Here is a 22,864-nt window from a genome sequence, read left to right as displayed (position 1 = left end):
AAAAACACTATCAAATTTATTTATGGAGCTAGAAAAGATATTTTTGAAGTTCATTTGGAACAATAAACATGTAAGGATAGCTAGGAAACACTGAGAAAGAAAACCTACAAGATATTAAAACATACTCCAAAGACTGTATAATTAAAACAGTGTGGTATGGCATACAAATTGGCAGACAGACCATTGGAATAGAATAACAAGTTCAGAAATAGACCAAAGTACATCTGGGATTTATTATATGATAAAGATAGCATTGTGAATCACTTGGGTGAAAAAGTACTTTTTAGTAAATGATGCTAGGACAACTGGAAAAAGATGAAGTAAATCCATACCTCACACCATATACAAGCAAAAACTTCAAATGGATCAGAGATCTACATGTAAAAAAGAAACCATATAAGTACCTAAAGAAAATATTAGTCAATTTTTTAATAATCTAAGGTTATGGAAAGCCTATGGGAAGGCTTTCTGAGACTCAAAATTGAGATGTGATACAACGACACAAAAATTTTTTTACTGGGGTAAAAACACATAAATTTACCCTCTTAAAATTTTTAAGTGTACATTATATTGTTAACCGTATGCACATTGTTGTACAACAGCTCTTTAGAACCTTTTCATCTTGCATGACCGAAACTTTATACCCATTGACCAACAACTCTGTTTCTCCCTCCCGCAGCCAACCACCATTCTACTTCCTACATCTGTGAATTTGAGTACTTTAGATACTTCTTATATGTGGTATATATTTGTTTTTTGTGTGTGTGTGTGACTGGCTTATTTCACTTAGCATGTCAATGTTGTGGCATATGACAGGATTTTCTTCTTTTTTAAAGCTGAGTAATATTCTATTGTATGTGTATACCACATTTTCTTTATTCATTCATCCACTCATGAACATTTAGGTTGCTTCCACATCTTGGCTATTGTGAATATGCTGCAATGAACATGGTTCTGCAAATATCTCTTCAAGACCCTGCTTTCAGTTCTTTTGGATATATACCTCAAAAGTAGGATTGTTTTGGGTAGTTCTATTTTTAATTTTTTTGTGGAACCTCCATACTGTTTTCCATAGCAACTGTAACATTACAGTCACACCAACAGTGCACAAAGTTTCCAATTTCTCCACCTCCCTGCCAACATTTGTGAGTTTCTGTTTTTTTGGGTTTTTTTAAAGTGGCTATTTTGTCTTCTTTGGAGAAATATCTGTTCAGGTCCCTTGCCCATTTAAAATTGGGTTATTTGAGATTTTGTTGTTTTATTGAGTTGTAGGAGTTCTTTACATATTCTACTTATTAACTCCTTATCGAGTATATGGTTTGCAAATATGTTCTCTGATTCAATAGGTTGCCTTTTCACTCTGTTGTTTCCTTTGTTGTGCAGAAGTTTTAAAGTTTGGTGTAGTCCTATTTCTATTTTTTGCTTGGATGTCCAAGCAAATTATTACCCATTCCAAGGTCATGAAGTTTTTTCCCCTGTGTTTTCTTCTAGGAGTTTTATAGTTTCAGGTCTTATGTTTAGGTCTTTAATTCATTTTGATTAATTTTTGTATATGGTGAAAGATAAGGGTCCAACTTCATTCTTTTACATATGGATATTCCAGTTTCTCCAGCACCATTTGTTTCTATCAAGACTATCGTGTCCCCATTGTATAGTCTTGACACCCTTGTTGAAGACTGTTTGACCATATACACCAGGGTAATTTCTGGGCTCTCCGTTCGTTCCATTGTTCTACATGTCTGTCTTGATGCCAATATCATGGTCTTGGTTACTGTAACTTTGTAATATGTTTTGAAATCAGGAAGGGTGAAGCCTTTAGCTTTGTTTTTCTTTCTCAAGATTGTTTTGGTTATTTGGAGTCTTTTGAGATTCCATATGCATTTGGGAATTTTGTTTTTTTATTTCTTCAAAAAGTGCCACTGGGATTTTGATAGAAATTGCTAGATTGCTCTAGATTGCTTTGGGTAATATGGACATTTTAACAATATTAAGTCTTCTAACCCATGAACATGGGATGTCTTTCCATTTATTTTTGTCTCCTTTTATTTCTTTCATCAATGTTTCATAGTGTACACATCTTTCACCTCCTTGGTTATGTTTATTCCTAAGTGTTTTATTCTTTTTGATGCTATAGTAAATAAGATTTTTTTTTTTACTTCCTTTTCAGATGATTTGTTTTTAGTGTTCAGAAATACAACTGATTTTTGTATGTTGATTTTCTATCCTGCAATTGCTGAATTTGTTTATTAGTTCTAACAGTTTTTTTTTTTCTAACAGTTTTTTTATATGTGAGATCTTAAGGGTTTCCTACATATAACATCATGTCCTCCACAAACAGAAACAGTTTTACTTCTTCTTTTCCAATTTGGATGCATTTTATTTCTTTTTCTTACCTAACTGTTCTGGCTATGATGTCCAGTACTGTGTTGAAAGACTGTGAGAGTGGGCATCCTTGCCTTATTCCTGATCTTAGGAGGAAAAGCTTTCAGCTTTTCACTGTTTATGATGTTGACTGTGGGCTTTTCATGTATGATCATTATTATCTTGAGCTAATTTCCTTCTGTTCCTGGTTTGTTGCATGTTTTTATCATGAAAGGATGTTAATTTTGTCAAATACTTTTTCTGCATCTGTTGAGATGGTCATATGAGTTTTGTCCTTTGTTCTATTAGAGTTTTACAGTTATTGAGTTGAATTTGTTCACATTTATTTAATCAGCTTAGGTATGGTATGTACGGTCTTTTTAATGGTCATGCTGTATGGTCCTTTAAATATGCTGTTGAATTTGGTTTGTTAGTATTTTGTTCAGGATTTTTCCATTAATATTCAGGGATATTGGTGTGTAGTTTTCTTTTCTTGTAGTATCTTTGCCTGGCTTTGGTATCAGGATAAGGCTGGCCTTATAAAATGAATTTGGAAGTGTTCCCTCCTCTTCAGGTTTTTGGAAGAGTTTGAGAAGAATTGGTGTTAATTCTTCTTAAAGTGTTTTGTAGAATTCTCCAGTGAGACCTGGGCTTTTCTTTTTTGGAACGTTTTTGATTACAGAGTCAGTCTCCTTATTAGTAATTGGTCTGTTCCGATCTTCTGTTTCTTCATGATTTAATCTTGGTAGGTTATATGTTTTCTAGGGACTTGTCCATTTCTTTTAGGTTATCCAATTTATGGTGCATAATTATTCAGTGTCTTATAATCTTTTTTATTTCTATGGCATCAGTTGAAGTATTTCCTCTTTCATTTCTGATTTTAGTTATTTGTCTTCTCTCTTTTTTCTTAATCTAGCTAAAATTTTGTCAACTTTGTTCATCTTTTCAAAAAATTAACTCTTATTTTTGTTGATTGTTTTCAATTTTTTTTTTATTCTCTATTTTGTTTATTTCTACTCAAATCCTTGTTATTTCCTCCTTTTGCTAACTTTGGTTTTAGTTTGGTCTTTTTTGAGTTCCTGCAGTTGTGCATTTAGGTTGCTAATTTGAAATCTTCCATAAATTTTTTTTTAAAAAACGTTTGCATGGCAATAAACCACTGCAAACAATATCAAAAGACAAATGACAAACTGAAAGAAAATATTTCTAACATATCTCAGAGATAAAGGGCTAATATCCTTTATATATGAAAAACTTTTAAAAATCAAGGGAAAATAAACTGAGAATCCCAATGGAAAAATGGTAAAGTGACATGAACATCCACTTCACTTTCAAACAAACAAATATTAAATGGCTTTAAAATCCTCTGTAAAGATGTTTAATCTCACTAATGATAAAAGAGGTGCAAATTTAAAGTATACTGAGGGAATTTCCCTGGCAGTCCAGTGGTTAGGACTCCTCGCTTCCACTGCAGGGGGCATGGGTTCGATCCCCGGTTGGGGAACTAAGGTCTTGCATGCCGCACAGTGCAGCCAAAAAAACAAAAAATAAAATGAAATAGTACCATTTCTCAGCCACTGAACTGGCAACAGTGAAAAGGTAGATAACAACACTCTGAAGGTGAGGCTATGGGGAAACAGGCACACCTATACATTGCTGATAGTACTACAATATGGCAAAGCTCTTTCAGAGGGGAATTTGGCAAGATGTAACAAAATGTAAAATGTATTCAATTTTTGATTTAGGAGTCTCACTTGTAAGACTTTATCCTGAAGATATATTGTCATCAGTATAAAAATACATTTGCACAAGGCTGTTTGTTGTATCATTATTTGTAATTGTAAAATATTGGAAACACTTAAATGCTCACACATAGGATAGTAGTAGAATAAACTGTGGTATACAATGGAGTGCTATCTATGCTGCTTTAAAGAATGAAAAAGATCTCTAGTAGCTGATACAGAATGAATTCCAGGATATATTGTTAAGTGAAAAAAGCATAGTGCAAAAAAGTATATATTGTATGCTACCTTTTGTGTATGAAAGACAGGGATATGAGAAAATATGGTTATTTGTTGCAAAAAGAAATATAGGCAGGATAAATCAATAAGGAGATTGGTTACCTATAGAGAAGGTGGAATTGGGGTAGAAGTGGTTATTGGGGGTAGTGACACATCTTTAAGTTTACCTTTTGGTATAGTTTTGACTTTTGGAACCATGTTAATTAAAGAAAAACTGTATCTTTACTCACACTATTCCTGACATCTAGTGTGTGGGTTTTCCACACTGAGCAATTCTCCAGTTCTCTGCAGACACCAACTAAGTATCCTACAATTTAATTCAATTTTGACATTAGCTGCCTGGAGTTAGTGCAGACCCCACAGACTCTCCCCAACTTTAGACGCCAATCACAAGTACAGATTTTCCTCGACTTACAATGGGGTTACATCCCAATAAACCTATCATAAGTTGAAAATATTGTAAGTTGAAATGCATTTAATACATCTAACCTACCGAATGTCATAGCTTAGCCTGATCTGCCTTAAACGTGCTCAGAGCACTTACGTTAGCCTACAGTTGGGCAAATGGAATGGCTGTATGGTTACAGAATCGTTGTAAGTGTATCAGTTGTTTACCTTTGTGATCTTGTAGCTTGCTGCCACTGCCTAGCATCACGAGAGAGAATCATACCCAGGAAAAGATAATTCAGAATTCGAAGTATGGTTTCTATTGAATGCATATTGCTTTTATACCGTTGTCAAGTCAAAAAATCATAAGTTGAATTATCGTAAGTTGGGGACTGTTTGTAGTGGGTGCTCACATTACCCATACTTCTGTCCATCTTGGCTACAGGTGAAGATTCCCACAACCCCCTCCTCAGGTTTGATTATTTGTTATAACGGCTCACCGAACCCAGGGAAATACTTCACTTAATGTTACCAGTTTATTATAAAGGATACAAATGATCAACCAGCTAAAGAGGTACATAGGGCAAGGTCCAGAAGGGTCCCAAACCCAAGAGCTTCCATCCCTGTGGAGTTTAGGGTACACCACCCTGCTGGCACAAGCATGTGTTCACCAACCGAGAAGCTCTCCAAACCCCTTACTTCAGGGTTTTTTATGAAGGCTCCATTACCTAGGCATGCTTGACTAAATAATTGGCCATTGGTGATTAGCTCAATCCCAAGTCCCTTTCCTCTCCCCAGAGGATGGAGCGTGGGGCTGAAAGTTCTAAGCTTCTAATCATGACGTAGTCTGTCTGGTGACCAGCCCCCACCCTGAAGCGATCCAGGAGCCCACCAAGAGTTGCCTCATTAGAACAAAAGACATTCCTGTCACTCGGGAAATTACAGGATTTTAGGAACTCAGTGTCAGGAACCCAGGCAGAGACCAAATGTATATTTCTTATTGTGTCACATAATGTTTAATCCACACTTTGGAAAGGACCTGTGGGATACAAAGAAAAACAAATGAACCTAACAGTATTACTCAACAGAATAATATAACCACCAAAGGGGGGAGGGGTGAGAACTAACCCAAATAGCTTTTTTTTTTTTTTAAATATTTATTTATCTTTGGCTGCATTGGGTCTTCGCTGCTGCGCGTGGGCTTTCTCTAGTTGCGGCGAGTGGGGGCTACTCTTCATTGCGGTGTGCGGGCTTCTCATTGCGGTGGCTTCTCTTGTTGCGGAGCATGGGCTCTAGGCGCGCGGGCTTCAGTAGTTGTGGCTTGCGGGCTCTAGAGCGCAGGCTCAGTAATTGTGGTGCATGGGCTTAGTTGCTCTGCAGCATGTGGGATCTTCCCAGACCAGGGCTCGAACCTGTGTTCCCTGCATTGGCAGGCGGATTCTTAACCACTGCACCACCAGGGAAGCCCCCCAAATAGCTTTTTGAACACAGTACTTTAATTTAGTCTAAAGACAAAAAGAACTCAAACAGATATTGAACTCTAGTTAGATTTATCTTTCATAGGAATTTTGAAACTACTTTCTGTGTATTGTGGCATTGAATGAATGAGTAAAATATATTGATTATACTGTGAACCAGGTGTTTTACTGTTAGAGAAGGAAGTTTACAAACGGAAAGGGGAAGATTGGAATGAATTCTGTGGTGTTGAATTGGAATTGTAGGTATTAATATGAACTCATGGTTTTTAATACAGGTGAAAATAGATATAGATACATATGTGTGTATATTGGTTTATGTTTATATTCCTTTATCCACTGAAAGGGCTTAGAAGAAAGACCCCAATAGCAGTGAGCACTCCTAGTTCTAGGATCTTGGTTTCTAAATACCATTCTTCACTAAGAGGAGCCAGAGCTCCTTGGAGAAATGTATAATTCCAGTGCTGGAGCAGGGAACATACCAGATGAGCATGGATCATCTTGTACCACGAAACAAAGAACATTCAAAGTGACCAGAATACATCAAAAGGACATAAGAAGTGGTTTGAAGGGGCTTCTGTTGGCCAAAGCTGGGATATATGAGCATCAAAATAAGTAACGATAGTAACAGACTAGTCATGGAATAAAATGAGAATTGATAGGTCCAAATATAAATAAATAAATGGTGATATAAATAAATAAATAGTGGAGAAAGGAAAGCTTTTTCTTATAAGAGAATACCAGCTAATAAATACAGAAGGAATGATGGAGTTATGAAACCACCATTTTGTAACCATTATAATAATTGATTCAGCCAAGAATTATCAATGAATGCTGAAACTAGTGGGTGAAAGTTTAAGGAAGTATGTAACATTTACATAGTCGCAAAAGTATTAACCCATAAATTATTTATTAATTACACAAAGGAAAGAATAGTAACTTACAGTAGATTAACTTAGCAGACACCATCTTAACTAAGTAAAGTCATTATTACCAGTAACAGGGCAGATGCATCTTGATATCTTGTTTCAGGAAGATACATTACTTCTGTGGTATGCCTGCCAAAATGCATAACCTGAATCTAATTATGAGGAAATATCAACAAACCAAAATTAAGGGACATTCTACAGCATAACTAGTCTGTACAAAAATGTTAAGGTAATACAAGACAAAAGTTGAGAAACTGTTACAGATTACAGGATGATAAAGAGACATGACAACTAAATGTAATGTGTGATTCTGTATAGTGTCCCGGATCAGGAAAAAAGGGGGAAAATTGTAGATGACATTATTGGGACAGTTGACTAAGTTGGACTATGGGTTATGGGTTAGGTAATAGTTTGTATCAATTTTGAATTTCTGGATTTTGATAAGTGCACTGTGGCTATATAAGAAAAAAATCCTTCTTAGGAAATACGTCTCAGCAGTTGTTGGAATTAATCCTAAAGAAATAGGATTAGACATATGTGCTAAAATGAAAATACTGAATTATTCTTATGGATAGTTGTGTGAATAGTAGCAAAAATTTGGAAACACAGTTATTTAAATAAATCATGGCACAATTTATACAGTGAAATACTACACTGCCCTTTAAAATTATGTTGTAGATCTGCATTTACATAGAAAGATGTTTCTAGTTATATTAGTGAAGGTTTTTGGGTTGCATGAAATAGGATAACTCAGTCTAGCTTAAATGGCTGGGGTAGTTTATAGAAGCAAAGGAACAGCTGAGAAATCCCTAGGAAAGGAGAGACAGCTCTGGGGATCTCAACCTTGAAGTTCAAGAACTTTCCTTCTTTCTAGGGCACTGCCATTCAAGTGACTCCACTCTAGGAGCTGTGGTTTCTTTCTTTTTTTTTTTTTTTAAATAACACCTAGATCAGAACTTGAATTTTTTTTTAATTTTTTTTCTGTGAGAGTGATTCTTTTTTTTTTTTAATTTAATTAATTAATTTATTTATTTTTGGCTGTGTTGGGTCTTCGTTTCTGTGCGAGGGCTTTCTCTAGTTGCGTCAAGCGGGCGTCACTCTTCATCGCGGTGCGCGGGCCTTTCACTGTCGCGGCCTCTCTTGTTGCGGAGCACAGGCTCCAGACGCGCAGGCTCAGTAATTGTGGCTCACGGGCCCAGTCGCTCCGCGGCATGTGGGATCTTCCCAGACCAGGGCTCGAACCCGTGTTCCCTGCATTGGCAGGCAGATTCTCAACCACTGCGCCACCAGCGAAGCCCAGAGCTGTGGTTTCTTGATTCAGAGTTTCAATTCCCCCCTCTCCCCAAAATGATCCGATTGGTCCAGCTCTTACTTTTAAAAGTCATTTGCTTATGTAGATTGGGGCCATTCCATGAGAATAGGAAATCACTGTGATCCAGGAAGCAACCTCAGATGTTATCTACCTCGGTAGGATTTTATGAGTTAAAAAATCAAAGCACAGTACAAAATACTGTGTATAGTATGATCCTATTTTGTACAAGTGTAGATTGAGTTTTGGGATGGGAGTGGAGAATCAGGAGTTCTGCCTGGATATGCTATTTTGCGATTCCTATTAGACATTCAAGGGGAGAGCTGAATTCTTTTGTGGCCAGAGTGGCAAACAAGTACCATCAGCCCTTATATTTTCTAGATCAAAATCAGCCCTCTCTTCCTGTGGTATAGAACTGAGGAGTCTCAGCCCCTTTTCAGACAGCTAAGCAAATCCTAAGCTTGAAGAACAGAGAGTGTCCTGTAGGCACCTGCACAGCACGCATTCCGTTCAGAGGTCGGGTCCCCACCTGGCCCAGATCCGTGTTAGACTTTTCCTCTCTCTCCACCCCCACCCCCATCTCCATCAGCTCCTTTTTCGCTGTGTTAAGCAGTCTCGTTATCATTCTCGGCTTCATTTTCCTCCCCTGTGAATTATCCTTGACTACTTCTTTTGTCTCTTTTTCATATTCATTTTTGTTATAACGCAAATGATAAAAGTCACCTAAATATCCCTTTTTAACGATTGAGGCAGTGATAGTTCAGCTCACAGAAGTAAACACTTTGAGAACTAGGACCTAATAAATGCAAATGTTTAATCTTTCAGATATCCACACAGAAGCAGTTCAAGCTGCACTGGCAAAGCATAAAGAACAGAAAATGGCTTTGCCCATGCCAACCAAAAGGCGGTCCACATTTGTCCAGTCTCCTGCAGATGCCTGCACACCTCCTGGTAGGTTTATCAGAAGCTTTCTGTCTGACAGTTAACTACTTTGATGTTTCTCAAATGACTTCTGCCTTTTCTTTTCTGAGGTAGGAGCCAGAACTCTTCTCCTGTCATCAGAGGTGTATGAGAGTACACACTGAAGGTGACAGGTTTTGATTGTTGCATCATAAACCACACACAAAGAGAGCCCTCAAGAGTAAAGCTATTTTTAAAAAAAATTTCCTTCTGAGTTTTCAGCATTTCCTTGCTGTAATCTCCAAACTCATATAGTCATAAATAAATAAAGCCAAAGCTTAGGGTCTAAAAAATATCCTTCTGTGGTTAAATATAATAGTTACTCTGATTGACATCTAAAATATGACCCAGAGTCATATATGTCTTTAACAAATTTATACTCCTAAATCAGATGCTTTTTCTCTGCAACAATCACAGGAATATGTGGTCTTGGGACAAAATTTTTTTGTGTCATGAGAGAGAGAAGTCATGCAAAGTTATAATAAATCTGGAAGACGTATGTAAGTGTGTTTATATGTGTTAATATATTTTGTATATGTTTATATGTTTTTAAGAATCCACTTTCTTTAATAGGATCAGGAGATCAGCGGGAACTAAGAGGCCCATCCCCATCCCCTAGGCTTGGAAGCCTTACCCCCCACCCCCATAAATTCATATTCGAGGAACAACTGGAACAACTTCAAGTTGTCTTTTCTATTCAGAATCTTTCCCAAAGCTTTAAAAAAAATTTTAGATGAAATCACAGACAGAATCTCGATGTAGGCCTCTGAGACTAAACATAGGAAATCTGTTTCACAGCCTCAGTATAGTGTCTGTCTCGCTACTGTCATGTTACTGGTAGTGAAATCTTCGGGGAAAAATGTTTCCTGTACTGTTTTGGTCTCAGCGACTTACCCTGTCTTTTGGGGGAGCTTCCCAGGAAGGTTACCTTTGTTGTGGTTGACTTTGATTCACAGCTGTCCAGTTGAGCTGTTCACGCTGATCCTATTCCCTGGCCTGGGTTTATATTAATAGTCTTCTCCTAGGTTTTGGCTAACTTCTCAGAGCATTTGGGTGTGCTGTGGGCTCATTAACTGTGTGTGCTTTTTTTTTCTTTACATCTGTGGTGTCAATATGTTCAAAAGAGAAATAGCTCTGTGGCTTCAAGTGTTTCTCAAAACGTAACACAGGATACCTCTTGCAGACCATCACAGTGAGACATTTGGTGTCTATAGTGGCGCATACTTCCAGCCCACTCTTTCAGAATCTTGGATGGCTTCCCTTCCGCATTAGTACAGCACCAGTTGGGTCCTCGTGGACAAAGGGGGCTCTCAGTTTCGTAGCTATTCCTTCCTGGCAGATTCTGCTGCAGCGCGGCTGAGGGTTCAGTTGTAGTAAATGGCAAAGGGTAGGGAGCAATGTGACTGGGGGTTCTTAGAAACAATCCTCTCCAGAACTATACTAAAGAAATGCAGTTTCACAGTAAATAGTCTGCTCCCATGGCCTCGGGTGAAATGTGAGAGTGCAGCAAAGGATCTTAAGAATGCTCGGAAGGAATGGAAGCCTTTTCTATCCCCTTACAAAAGTCATCGCCTGAGGGGAATTTACCAACTCTAAATCACGGCTATTCATTGCTGAATAAGACTATAGTCCTTTGGAATTCACCACAGGCCTCTGTATTTCTAAACAGTAATGTTCTCCTCTGTCTGCAGCCTTAAGGATGTGTCATCATTTTCTTGATCACCTTGTGGTTTTAATAATTTCATGATTGTAAAGATTCAGTCCTCGCCTAAGACCTTTATTCAGCAGAGCAGAGAAATAAAAAGGTTTCCTATCCATTTATGTCCTCTTCCGGGAGCTCTGAATAGTGCATGAGATGTTAATATGCTCTTAGAGACATCAGTGTTGTCAAATAGAAGAGGAATTCTCTCCCAGCATGAGCACTGAGAGTACCCCACATAGCGGTTTCTAACATGGCCCCCACATAGAGCTGGGCCTTGATGCTCTTGTTCAACAATTACGCACGTGTCTGGGACAAATCCTGTGCTCCAGTGTGAGCGAATGTGTGGGAAGGACTGTATCCTAAGGCTTCCGTTAGCACCTTTCATGTGGGGGGATAGAATCTGCTCTTCGTAGGTTAGGATTTGGATTCCATTCTCTCCAAGCATCGGAGAACCACTGGTTAGAGACTTGGCTGTTGCACTTTAACCCTTTATCGCTATCTCCCAGAACCTGTTACAGCCTAACCCAGGGATGGCAGGTAGGTTTCATCTTGCATATTTACTCTGATAGCCCCCCAAACCCTGAAGTTGAGAGGAAACGCTGAAGCTGCGCTCAAGGGGTGGGGAGGAAGAGGAGAACTGACATTAATTATTGCTGGTTATAGACTGATTTTTTAAAAAACCGATTCTAGGCAGCTGTAAAAGTGACCTTGCTATGACTTTCTTTCTAGAAAAGTTGTGCCAGTCTTGCAGAGCAAAATTCACCTCAAATTTCACAGTATTTTAGTTGTGTTTTCCTTTGCGCACTGAGAAGCCGCAGCACACACACATCACAAAACATGTTTCCAGTCGGAGCTCTTACTCTGCACGTGCTGTGCCAGGTGAACCTAGTTTCTGGGATTCCTGCTAGAGCACGCTGGCCAGTCGGCTTCTTTGGGAGGCACCCAACGCATAGCTATCGGAATTACTGAATTGATGGAAATTTAGAGCTGTTTTTGGAGAGATTTAACAAAAAGGATTTAAGGAGTAAACTATGTCATAAGTCTTGGCTTTATTCATAGTATCATATAGTCTGGAAAATATGGTAAACAGCATGAGAAATCATTTGTCTTTTGTTCATAAATCCTTCTCAAATAATAAAATGTCAGTCAGCCTAAAATTTGCTTATTGATATGTGCACTGCTTTCTGTCTCGTGGATTGGAAAATTTAAATTCTCCAAGTTGGTAGCAATCTATGGTTCTTTTAGTGCCTGTGGCCTTTTACATAGTCTTTTAGACTGCTTGAATTACTGCCATCCAGTTCCCTTTATGTGCTGAAACCATTTACTAATGTCATGAGGCAATTACCTCAGCTCTTTCTGTGTAGGGGTTCTTTGTGTAACACTATTACTCATTCATACAGATAAACACAATGCAAAAACTACAGCATATATTTTTTCTCCTCTAAGCTTTTTCTGCACCCGTGTGGACTTACCCTACACTGCGTTCTGAGGGTACACAGATGAACAAATAGACCACATAATGACCCCAAAGCACAGTAAGGTATTTTGACTGACTTGTGTAGAATGAAGCTTAAAATTTAGAGGTCTATGTCCACAGGTCTCTGCTTGAAAGTGCCTATAGTAGTAATTCATAGGGCCGGACAAAAGAGAAATTTACCTCTCTGCATTTCTATATATGAAAATGATGCCCATGAACAGACTGGGATATTGTTATACTTTTAACACACTTTAATAATGCTTTATAGAATTATACTATGTAAAGGACTTTCATATACCAGTGGCTGCACTGCCTCATTTGTTCCTCATAACCAACTACTCTGAGAATTGCCAAGTCCAGATTTCTTTAGAGATGAGGAAACAAACAACCTTACAGTCACGAAGTGATTTGCCCCAGGTCATTCAGCAATTATGTGTCAGACTCCTTTCTTGATTTTCTTTTTTCTCTACTAAAGTGTCAGGTTTGGGAAGTCCTTTTTTACTTAATAGATACTCCTGTATGCGTGGTCCTGGAATGGGTATTATTCCAAACAAATTGAATAGCTATTGCCTTCTTTTTTTTTTTTTTTTTTTTTTTAATTTTTATTTATTTATTTATTTATGGCTGTTTTGGGTCTTCGTTTCTGTGCGAGGGCTTTTCTCTAGTTGCGGCAGGCGGGGGCCACTCTTCATCGCGCTGCGCGGGCCTCTCACTATCGTGGCCTCTCTTGTTGCGGAGCACAGGCTCCAGACCCGCAGGCTCAGTAATTGTAGCTCACGGGCCTAGTTGCTCCGCGGCATGTGGGATCTTCCCAGACCAGGGCTCAAACCCGTGTCCCCTGCATTGGCAGGCAGATTCTCAACCACTGCGCCACCAGGGAAGCCCGCTATTGCCTTCTGAGAGCTTATAGTCCAAAACACATAATAGATAGTTACCAACTTGGAGAGTTTCCCCGAAATATTCTAATTTTATTCAAAACCACAAAGTAAACAGAGATGGCAAATCAGACCTCTGTAAACGTGGTCTAATTAATAGATTTGGATCTTTTAATAGCATACTTTCATTATTGGTATGGGTTATGAGCAAAGCTCCATAATTACTTGGACAATTAGTATTCAATATTCTTTAAGCCAAAGCACAATAAAAACCCACTCTATCAGATTGAATTTGTTTATTTCAATAGGTTATTATAAAATTTAAGGTTTTCCAATAAAAGTAATTTCATAGTTACCATTTCTTGAGTACCTCTGTGTACTGGTCAAAGGGCTAAGTGCTTAACATATATATTTTTTATCATTTGTTCTCTCAACAATTCTCTGTACCATTTTACAGATGAGAAAACAGATTTAAAGAGACTCAATAACTTGCTCAGACATCTGTTTCTAGCTATGTAGTCAGTTAGATAACCTGAAAGTTTTCTCCTAGAAAGAGAGGAAAGAAAATTTCTCTTTCGAAATGCTAGATAGAATATAACCAGCTTCCTTTTAAATACAAACAGGAGCAAGAGGAGGAGAATGATCACTGAAAATCAGTGTGATGAGATGGAGCTGACTTTGGCTGCCCGGGGAGAGGGGAGACAGTAAACAAGGAGCCTAAATTTTAATGACTATAAGGGTAGAAAAGATAAAACCTTGGACCTGTGTAAGGTTGGAAGCTGGAATTGAGACCCCAAGAGGGACTCACATCTTTAGCAGAAGAGGGAACTAGAAAAAATTAACCTGCCAGCAAAAGAAGACCTTGTCGAGAAAGCTTGCCTGTTGCCTGGCCTCAGAATTATGGGGTCAGGGACCTTCCCTAACAATTTGTGGTCAGTAGGTACAAGAATGGAATTTCAGTGTCCTGCCTTGGTAAGAACTAGCATTAGAAAGTGGTCCTAGGCTGATGATAACCTGGGGCACAAATGGTTTCTGGAAGGATACAGCATCAATCCAGGGACTTACGATCCCCACAGATGAAGATCCACTGAATTTTTTTTTTCTTTTTCTTTTTTTTTTTTTTTTCTTTCTTTAAGATCCACCATGAAAGAGAATCAATAGAAAAAGAACAACAACAGCAAACAGTAGAATTAAGACCTGTAAGAACTGATTTGCCCAACAGCTATCAGTGGGGCAGAGCTAAGATTGGACTTCAAAGCAGTCTGATTTTAAAAGCCTATTCTCCCACTTGGCATATTGCCTCGCATTCTGCCATACTGTCAAGTAAATGTTTTCTGGTAATTTTGGAGCTCTGACAATTGCTGCATGTTTGGTCTAACTTTTCAAGTAGGCAATAAGTTTAAAAAAAAAAAAACTCTCTTCTCACCCCAATATTAATTGTAACATTAGTTCATTTTGTGAGATGTTTTTTCATAGACCTAGGACAATACCTAGAAAAACTGGAGATCTCTTATAGGTAGAGCGACCCCGGAGTAATTATTACTAGTGAGTGCCCCTCCCTCGTAAGTATCCCTGTTTGGATGTTAATGGTAGGGCAATGCATGGGCCGCTGCTGATTAGGCTCTACATAGTGATTTTCAGCCCCAGCCAGCTCTCTGTCCACACAGGTTACTGTGGGATGCTGGAAAATCTCTTGAGTAGCTCTGAACATCTCCCTAAGCCTTGTCTGGTGAATCAGTACTCACCCTTGTTGAGTTTAGTGCTAGATTAATCTGTTCAGAATTTGTAGCCCAACGTAAATTCAGAATGGACTGCTTCCCGAACTAACGTTTTAATCTTCTCTTCCATATATGCTTTTACTCCCAGACTGCCCCTTCTTGGGTCTCTAAAGCTTTTCCCTCCTAAGCTTCAAACTCTATCTTTGCCTACATGGAAACTTCCTTTGCCTCTCTTGAAGGTTCTGGAAGTCCTTAATTTCCCTGACCCACCAATGCAAGAGAACATGACACTTTCCTGCCTGATACCACCCCTTCCCGCCTGCCAACCCCAAACACACACAAAAATTTCTTTTCATGGGCTCCAGAATATTGTACACTAACTGTACAATGGTTAACAGTTAATGGTTGTTTCCTTTATTTGTTCTTTGAAGCTCCCATTTTCTGGCCTAGTTTATGTGGCATATTTTGGAATAGTTGTTAGGATGAGGTCTTTCTTTCAGTGAATCTTGACTTACCTGCTATTCTAAGCTGGTATCTGGGCCTAATTTGGATATCAGCTGTCAGAACCCAGTGGCAAGCGCTGTCTTTCCAGGAACTTTTGCAGCTTGCACTATACCCTCAGGTTGTATAGACTAACCTTCAGATGTTACCATCCTCTCACCAAGGCATCTTTTTCACCCCTACAAACCTTTTAAAATCAGATTTGTTGAAGTGTAATCGACATACAATAAGTTGCACATATTTAAAGCATATGCTTTGCTATGTTTGACATAGCAAAACTGTGAAACCATCACCACAATTAAGATAATGAACATATCTATCACCCCCCCCCCAAAAGTTTCCTCATAATTCCCTTGTAATCTCAGCTCTCCCCATCCCCATGAGGTAACCACTGATCTGTTTTTTCTGCCACTATACATTAGTTTGCATTTTCTAGAATTTCATGTTTTTGTATAAATAGAATCACACAGTTGTTCTTCTTTTCAGTGGGTGGAAAGTCTGACTTCTTTAACTCAGCATAATTATATTGAGATTCATCCATGTTTTTGTGTGTATCAGTAGTTCATTCCTTTTTATTGCTGAGTAGTATTCCATCATAAAGATATGCCACAGTTTGTTTATCCTTTCAGTTGTTGATGGACATTTGAGTTGTTTCCCATTTTTAGCTATTACAAATAAAGCACCTATGAACATTCATGTACAAGTCCTTGTACAGATAGATATATGCTTTCATTTCTCTTGGGTAGATACCCAGGAGTGGGATGGAAAGATAATATGGTAGGTATTTAAAATTTTAAGATAAACATTTTTAGATATAATAGATATATTTTCTACCAAGAATAAGGTAGTCATTTCCACAAATGGCTAAAGAGTGCTACAGCAGTTAAGAACAGTTAGTAAATTCAGGACTTTTCTTCCCTTAAAGTCCACAAACTAATTGTTTATATGTTTCCTAATTGGTTATAAATGGATTTTAGGCTTCTGGTGATTAGTATTAAATGATACTGTGTTAAAATCACATCAGTTATAAACTGAAGGTCAAACTGTGTTTCCAAAATAGTTTTCTGTTGTGTAGACCTATTATATTCATAGTATACAAGAAGTTAGGCAAGGACTTTAGTTACGATGGATAAGAGTTGTGAGTTCCTGTTCAGCCAGAGCAGAATCAGTGGGAAAATGATAGCTTTATTTCTATTAATATTAATTTAATCTTGCCCAATTTCCTACTAATCCATAACAATTTCATGGGTGACAGTTACTTTAAAAAAAAGGTACCAAATAAATGTATGAATATTTAAGGGAGCTTGTTTTTATCTTTAAAAAGACATAGTCCTAGAGCAGTGCTTACGTTTTGTGTGATCTTAACATGCGATCAGTTGTAAGCTTTTCACAGCCACAGTTTTGTGTCTGTGAGGTAACATAGGGTGGGTTTTTCAGGGCAGAAGGGGACTTGATGTTCATTGGCCACCTGCTATATGCTGGCACTGCTGGTGCTTTCTGTAGCTTGTCTCGTGTCGTGGCCTCACACAGCAGTTAGCACAGAAGCGAGTTTCCTTAGCTGACTTATGTGGCCCTTAGCAACCCAGTGCTGTCTACTCGTCCAGCCTCATCTCTCGTCAGTACCAGCTTTGCATCCTGTGCTTCAGCTGGTCTCATTTCTTCCAGATCTACAAATGTGCTTTGTTTCCTGTCCCCTCCCAGGTTTCTCACATGCTGTTCCCTCTTCCTGACTCTCCTCTCTCCTCTCATAAGTAATTCCTGCTTACCGTTCCCACCCTGGTTGAGGTCTCACTTCCTTGGGTGCCTGCCTCGAACTCCTTTAAGACTCTAAGTCCTGTTAGAGCAGGGACTGTGTCTTCTTGCTTACCATTTTATTCCTACCAACTAGTGTAGTACTTAGAGCATTTGTTGAATGGACAAACAAGCAAAACAACCTTCTCAGATGGGTAATTTTGTCCCCAAGTCACGTAGCTAGTAAGTGGTGGACCCCAGAGTTCAAATGGAAGGAGGACACCAAAGCCATGTTTTTTCCACTGCGCTAAGCCTCCCCACAGTTGTAGTCACTAAACACTCTGAGGAGGACTGGCAGGCAAATGAGGTAATTGAATTGAAACAATATACCTAATTACATGTTGATCCAATATAGGAACATAATGAAGCCAATTTTCCATAAACCTAATCATGAAAATACTGGTTTTACTATCTTCTTAAAATTGAGTTATTCTGATTTTAGACTTAACACAGATTACAATAAATGATTCAGTAAAGACAGCCTGCAAATACAGTGGAGTTTGTGGGATCCTGAGATGTATCACCCCGAAAATACTTTATTCTTAGGGTCAGATTCACCTGTCCCATTCTTCCCACATGTACTTTTTTTTTTTTTAAGCATATTTGCAAAGACAGAAATCTCTGCCTCCCAAGGTACAGATGAAATGTTAGAATATTTTCTTGGAGATTATGCAAAAATGTTTTCCTTAAGTAAAAGGTTACAGATTCTGTTACTTTTCTTTCTCTGTATTTTCCTCTAATCAACCTCTGTTAAATTATAAATCTCTTTTCCTTTCAAAGAACCTCATCGCTTTATCCCTTTGGAGTCTGGTCACTGTTTACCTCTCCAGCCTCATCTTTTGCCCTTCCTTCCCTCCTCTAAGTGTGCTCCATTTACATGGAAGTACTTCAGATCCCTGACTGAGATTGGTGCCCCTCCTGTGAAACCCTTTGCTCACCCCATTTCTTAGCATCTGTTATATTCGTATGAAGTAGTCTGAGGAGTTGTGTATCTCCTATATTAGATGGTGAGCCTTCTTAGGGCATTTACTGTCTCAGAAGAATTCATACATCTCAGAATCCCCAGAACCTGACAGTTCCCAGCACATATTACGTAGCTAAGTAGTACACTGTAAAAAATAAATAAGTAAGTAAGTAAGTCAGTCTTGGGCTTCAAATCTCCTTCAGTATGAGAGAATGAGTCAGAGGTAGTTCAGAGCAGGAAGCAAGGATGTAGTCATTATTCTAACTTTCTTACTCCGGATCTGCACAATCTGACTTCTAGATTAAATTAGTCTTTTATTGTTCGAATTTCCATTGTCAGGTTTTAGCAGTGTTCTAGCCCTGTTAGTTATCTGTTTGGCTCTCTGAACCGAAGTAATAGAACATGGACCCACAGTTTCACCTGAGTTAGAGGAAAGAGTTCAGCAGGACTAACCACAGAATATTTAATTTTTAAAAAATTGAATGAAATTCCATCCACAGGCCATAAATTATAACCCTCAAAATCATTTAGAAGGGTTTATCTGACATCAGACTAAATGCCACCCTAACTTGTATGACTCGTAAGCTCGGAGCCCTGGAATAAATTCCTGACTTCTGCTTCCCTTGGCTATCCTATATTTGGTTGAATTTTTCTTTTTTTTTTCTTTTTTTCAACATGCTTTTCTAATTTAGACCTTATTTTCCTGAAGTCAGAGCCAGTCTAAATACAGACATCAGTGAATTTCTCACAGTTCTCTGACTGGGAATCAAGGAGAGAAATACAGATCTGTGACCTCTCCAGTCACATTTGGAGAGCTCACCTGTGCCCTGTGACCAGCTAGCTTTTACACTAAAACCATGAATGCCTCCAGGCTGAGCACTGTTTCTTATTCCACATAAGAATAAGTCAGTTCCTCAACACCTAGTTCACTGTTTGGCACTTTAGTTGTTGTTACCAAAAATAAGTGTTTATATTTCCCATCAAGATCATTTTCTTTTTTTTTTTTAATTTTTATTTATTTATGGCTGTGTTGGGTCTTCGTTTCTGTGCGAGGGCTTTCTCTAGTTGCGGCAAGCGGGGGCCACTCTTCATCGCGGTGCGCGGGCCTCTCACTGTCGCGGCCTCTCTTCTTGCGGAGCTCAGGCTCCAGACGCGCAGGCTCAGTAATTGTGGCTCACGGGCCCAGTTGCTCCGCGGCATGTGGGATCCTCCCAGACCAGGGCTCAAACCCGCGTCCCCTGCATTGGCAGGCAGACTCTCAACCACTGCGCCACCAGGGAAGCCCAAGATCATTTTCTTTTAAGTAGACTCTAATTAGTAAGTACTTACGAAAATCAGTATAGCAGCCTATCACAAGGCTCTCTAATAAAGAGACTGAGGAAGATATAGAAGCACTTCAGCATTATTTGAACATAAGGAGATAAGCCAGAAGAATTTAGATACTGATTAAGCTCAGAACAGAAAAACAGTGAAGTTTAAATGTTCTAAAATGGGTTTTTTAAAAGAGCTTAAAATTACCTCTAAAATTTGGCTGCTTTATTTTTGCAGACTTTGGTTCATAAACCTTTCCTTGAGATTCTCAAGAAACTTTACATATTAGTCTACCTTAAGAATATGAATGTTCTTTGCTGCTGTCAAAATTGAATGTGTGATCGATGAGAAAGATCTGAAAGCCCTCTGTTCTAGGCAGGATCGAGAACTTCTTTTTTTCTAATTCCACACAGACACGTCTTCGGCCTCTGAGGATGAGGGCTCTCTGAGACGCCAAGCTGCGCTCTCTGCTGCCTTGCAACAGAGCTTACAGAATGCTGAGTCCTGGATCAACCGTTCAATTCAGGGATCGTCCACTTCTTCATCCGCATCTTCTACGCTGTCCCATGGAGAGGTCAAAGGAACCAGTGGGTCTCTAGCTGATGTATTTGCCAATACTCGAATAGGTAGGAGCTGGATCTACCCGAGAAGCCCAAATTATGTTCCATTTGGCTCCCAGTATCCAGGAAATAGGTTATGATTTGTGTTAGGTTTTTCAGGGTGGCCTAAAAAAAAAATAGAATCAGAAAGAACATGACAGTTAATGAGGCAAAGAAGGAAACACGAGCATTACACTTGGAATGATAGAGAGCGTCTGCATTATTGGTACATAGTATTGCCCACCTGAAGCCATAGCTATTTCGATAAGCAATACTCAAGCTGCAAGATATAACACCAGTCTTAGTGTGGTTTATCCCTATTGGAGAATATTCCATCAAGTAAAAGGTGTTAAAAGATGTAACGTATTAGATTTTCCCAGGATTGTTGTCTACATTCTCTCAAACAAAAAAAAAATTAAACCTGAGCAAATTCTGAGCTAAGACAATATCAATAAGACCCTTTTGTCTTTAGCATAAAGACTGGATTTATTGTCCTTGCTGCTGTGCTATTGCTACAATGGAGTGTGCGGGCTGAGAATGTTGGTGCTCCGTGAGCTGCTACCTGCTGCCAATGCTCCTCTATGGAGTATAGCTTTCGCTTGGCTCTGCTTTGTGTGTGTGTGTGTGTGTGTGTGTGTGTGTGTGTGTGTGTGTGTGTGTTCTAAGAGTCTGTGACATCTGCAGATAAAGATACAGTTCAGATCTCTGCTTTTGCTTAATTAGTTGGTACACATGACACTAAGTGATGTATATGAACATCATGTGTCTGTGATACTTTTCCTTGTTTTTTAACAATCCACTTGCATTTTGGTGTCTTAATTTTTATATCACTGACCTTCCTGTTTCACCTTATATGTATCTTTATTCTATTAATTGATTTCTGAAAAGAAGAACTTGGAAACCTTTCAATTTAAGCCTATAATTGTTAAAGAAAACAGCTACCTTGAGGGTATGCTTGCCTACATTAAAAGGCCAAGTGCCAACAACTGAAGGCTTGTCCTGCACTCTGAGCTGTGCCCTTAATCGACTGAAGCTCCCGAAGCAGCTGCAGATGAGCATGCTCACCCCTCTTCTGCTGGGAGGGTAAGAGCAGCAGAGCCATGTGGGGTCAGGCTTGATTCCCACATTGTCCAAAAGAGAGCACTTTCACTTGTTAAAAATATTTTCCTGATACCCAGTTAACTTTACATGAATTTTTGTTAACAAGATGATTTCATCTGACCTCATATCTCATATTGCTTCCACTCTGTGAAAAGTTATTGGTTCAGGTACCCACAGGAACCGTTTTATCCAACATTATTGCCTTTTGAATGTCTGCTCTAACAGAAGTAATTTCATGTTTCTAAAAGAAAAATTTGAAAGTACAGATAAAGGGAAAAATAATCTACAAACACACTTCGTATGGATAACACTTCAGTGTTATCACTTTCCTGTATATCCTTCTAGACCGTATTTGCATCTAAATATGTAAGGTTTTGTTTTTGTTTTTACAGAAGTGAAATTGTACTAAATATAATGTTCATAACCTGCTTTTATTAGCAGTGTATCACAGGCATCTTTTATATCATTAATACAGAATTATACTGTTTTTTTTAATGGTTTCAAAATATGCAACTGTATGGCTATGCCCTAGCTTATTTTAGCCGTTTCCCTATTTTGGACATTTAAGTAGTATCCAGTTTTTTGTTATTATGAAACTGGAATGAACATCCTTGAACACACAACTTTGTGCATTTGTTTGATTATTTCCTCTTAGGATGTATTCCTATAAGTGGAATTGCTGGGTCAAATAAAAATGTCTATTTTTAAAGCCTTGTTATCACATTATCCTATAGAAAGAATATACTGCAATATACTTGTGCAAAGTATTTAAAGCTTTTAAAAATATTAAACTAGTAATTTTAGACTTTTGGGGCATGGAAAGCTTACTCCCAAATTGATTTTAGAAATTGTTTATATTATGCTTTTCCCCTCTTTCATAGTTACGAGTGACCTTTCATTATTCTTGCGAATTGTGTATTTTGCTTCCTCTAATTTTCGTTTTCTTCTTCTAAGTTTTTTGTAACACATCCCTGTTGAATGGCTCTCTTCCAACTATATCCTTATTTCTTTATAGTAAGAATCCCTACATGAAGCAGAATATAACACACTGTTTAATCATGCTTAGAGCAAGGGAAGAACCTTTTCTGTCAAGTAGATCCAAGTAACCTATTGGTTATTTTATAAAAATTAAAAGCGGATTTTATCTGGTTTTCTTCATTTGGGAACTTGAGCAATCTGACTCCCAAGACACAATTTCTGTCTTCAGTGAAAGAAGAAACATAGATAAACCAACATAAACATGAAGAAATGCTCGGAAGACTAGACTGTTAGTAGCCATAATGATCATACTTTGATTTCATTTTGAAGTCACTTGCAATTTTTATTTTATTATGGTTATTTCTATAACATTGGATTTCTACCAGACTTTCTGTGTAGAAAACA

At 38.3% G+C, this 22,864-nt stretch overlaps 1 protein-coding gene across 4 annotated transcripts in view; it reads left to right on the top strand.

The window, feature by feature from the left end:
• The window catches only part of DIP2B (disco interacting protein 2 homolog B), a 246,157-nt gene that overhangs the window by 158,714 nt on the left and 64,579 nt on the right, over positions 1 to 22,864 (top strand). For 3 of the 4 annotated variants that reach the window (XM_007179351.2, XM_057556292.1, XM_057556291.1), the window contains exons 4-5: positions 9,308 to 9,433; positions 20,195 to 20,407. In XM_007179351.2, coding sequence (XP_007179413.1) covers positions 9,308 to 9,433; positions 20,195 to 20,407 — 339 coding nt within the window. The remainder of the gene's footprint in view (positions 1 to 9,307; positions 9,434 to 20,194; positions 20,408 to 22,864) is intronic. The other variant, XM_057556293.1, reaches the window with a different exon arrangement.

Source organism: Balaenoptera acutorostrata, chromosome 11, assembly GCF_949987535.1.
Source record: "Balaenoptera acutorostrata chromosome 11, mBalAcu1.1, whole genome shotgun sequence".
Lineage (NCBI taxonomy): Eukaryota > Metazoa > Chordata > Mammalia > Artiodactyla > Balaenopteridae > Balaenoptera > Balaenoptera acutorostrata.
This window is presented reverse-complemented; position numbering and strand designations above follow the sequence as displayed.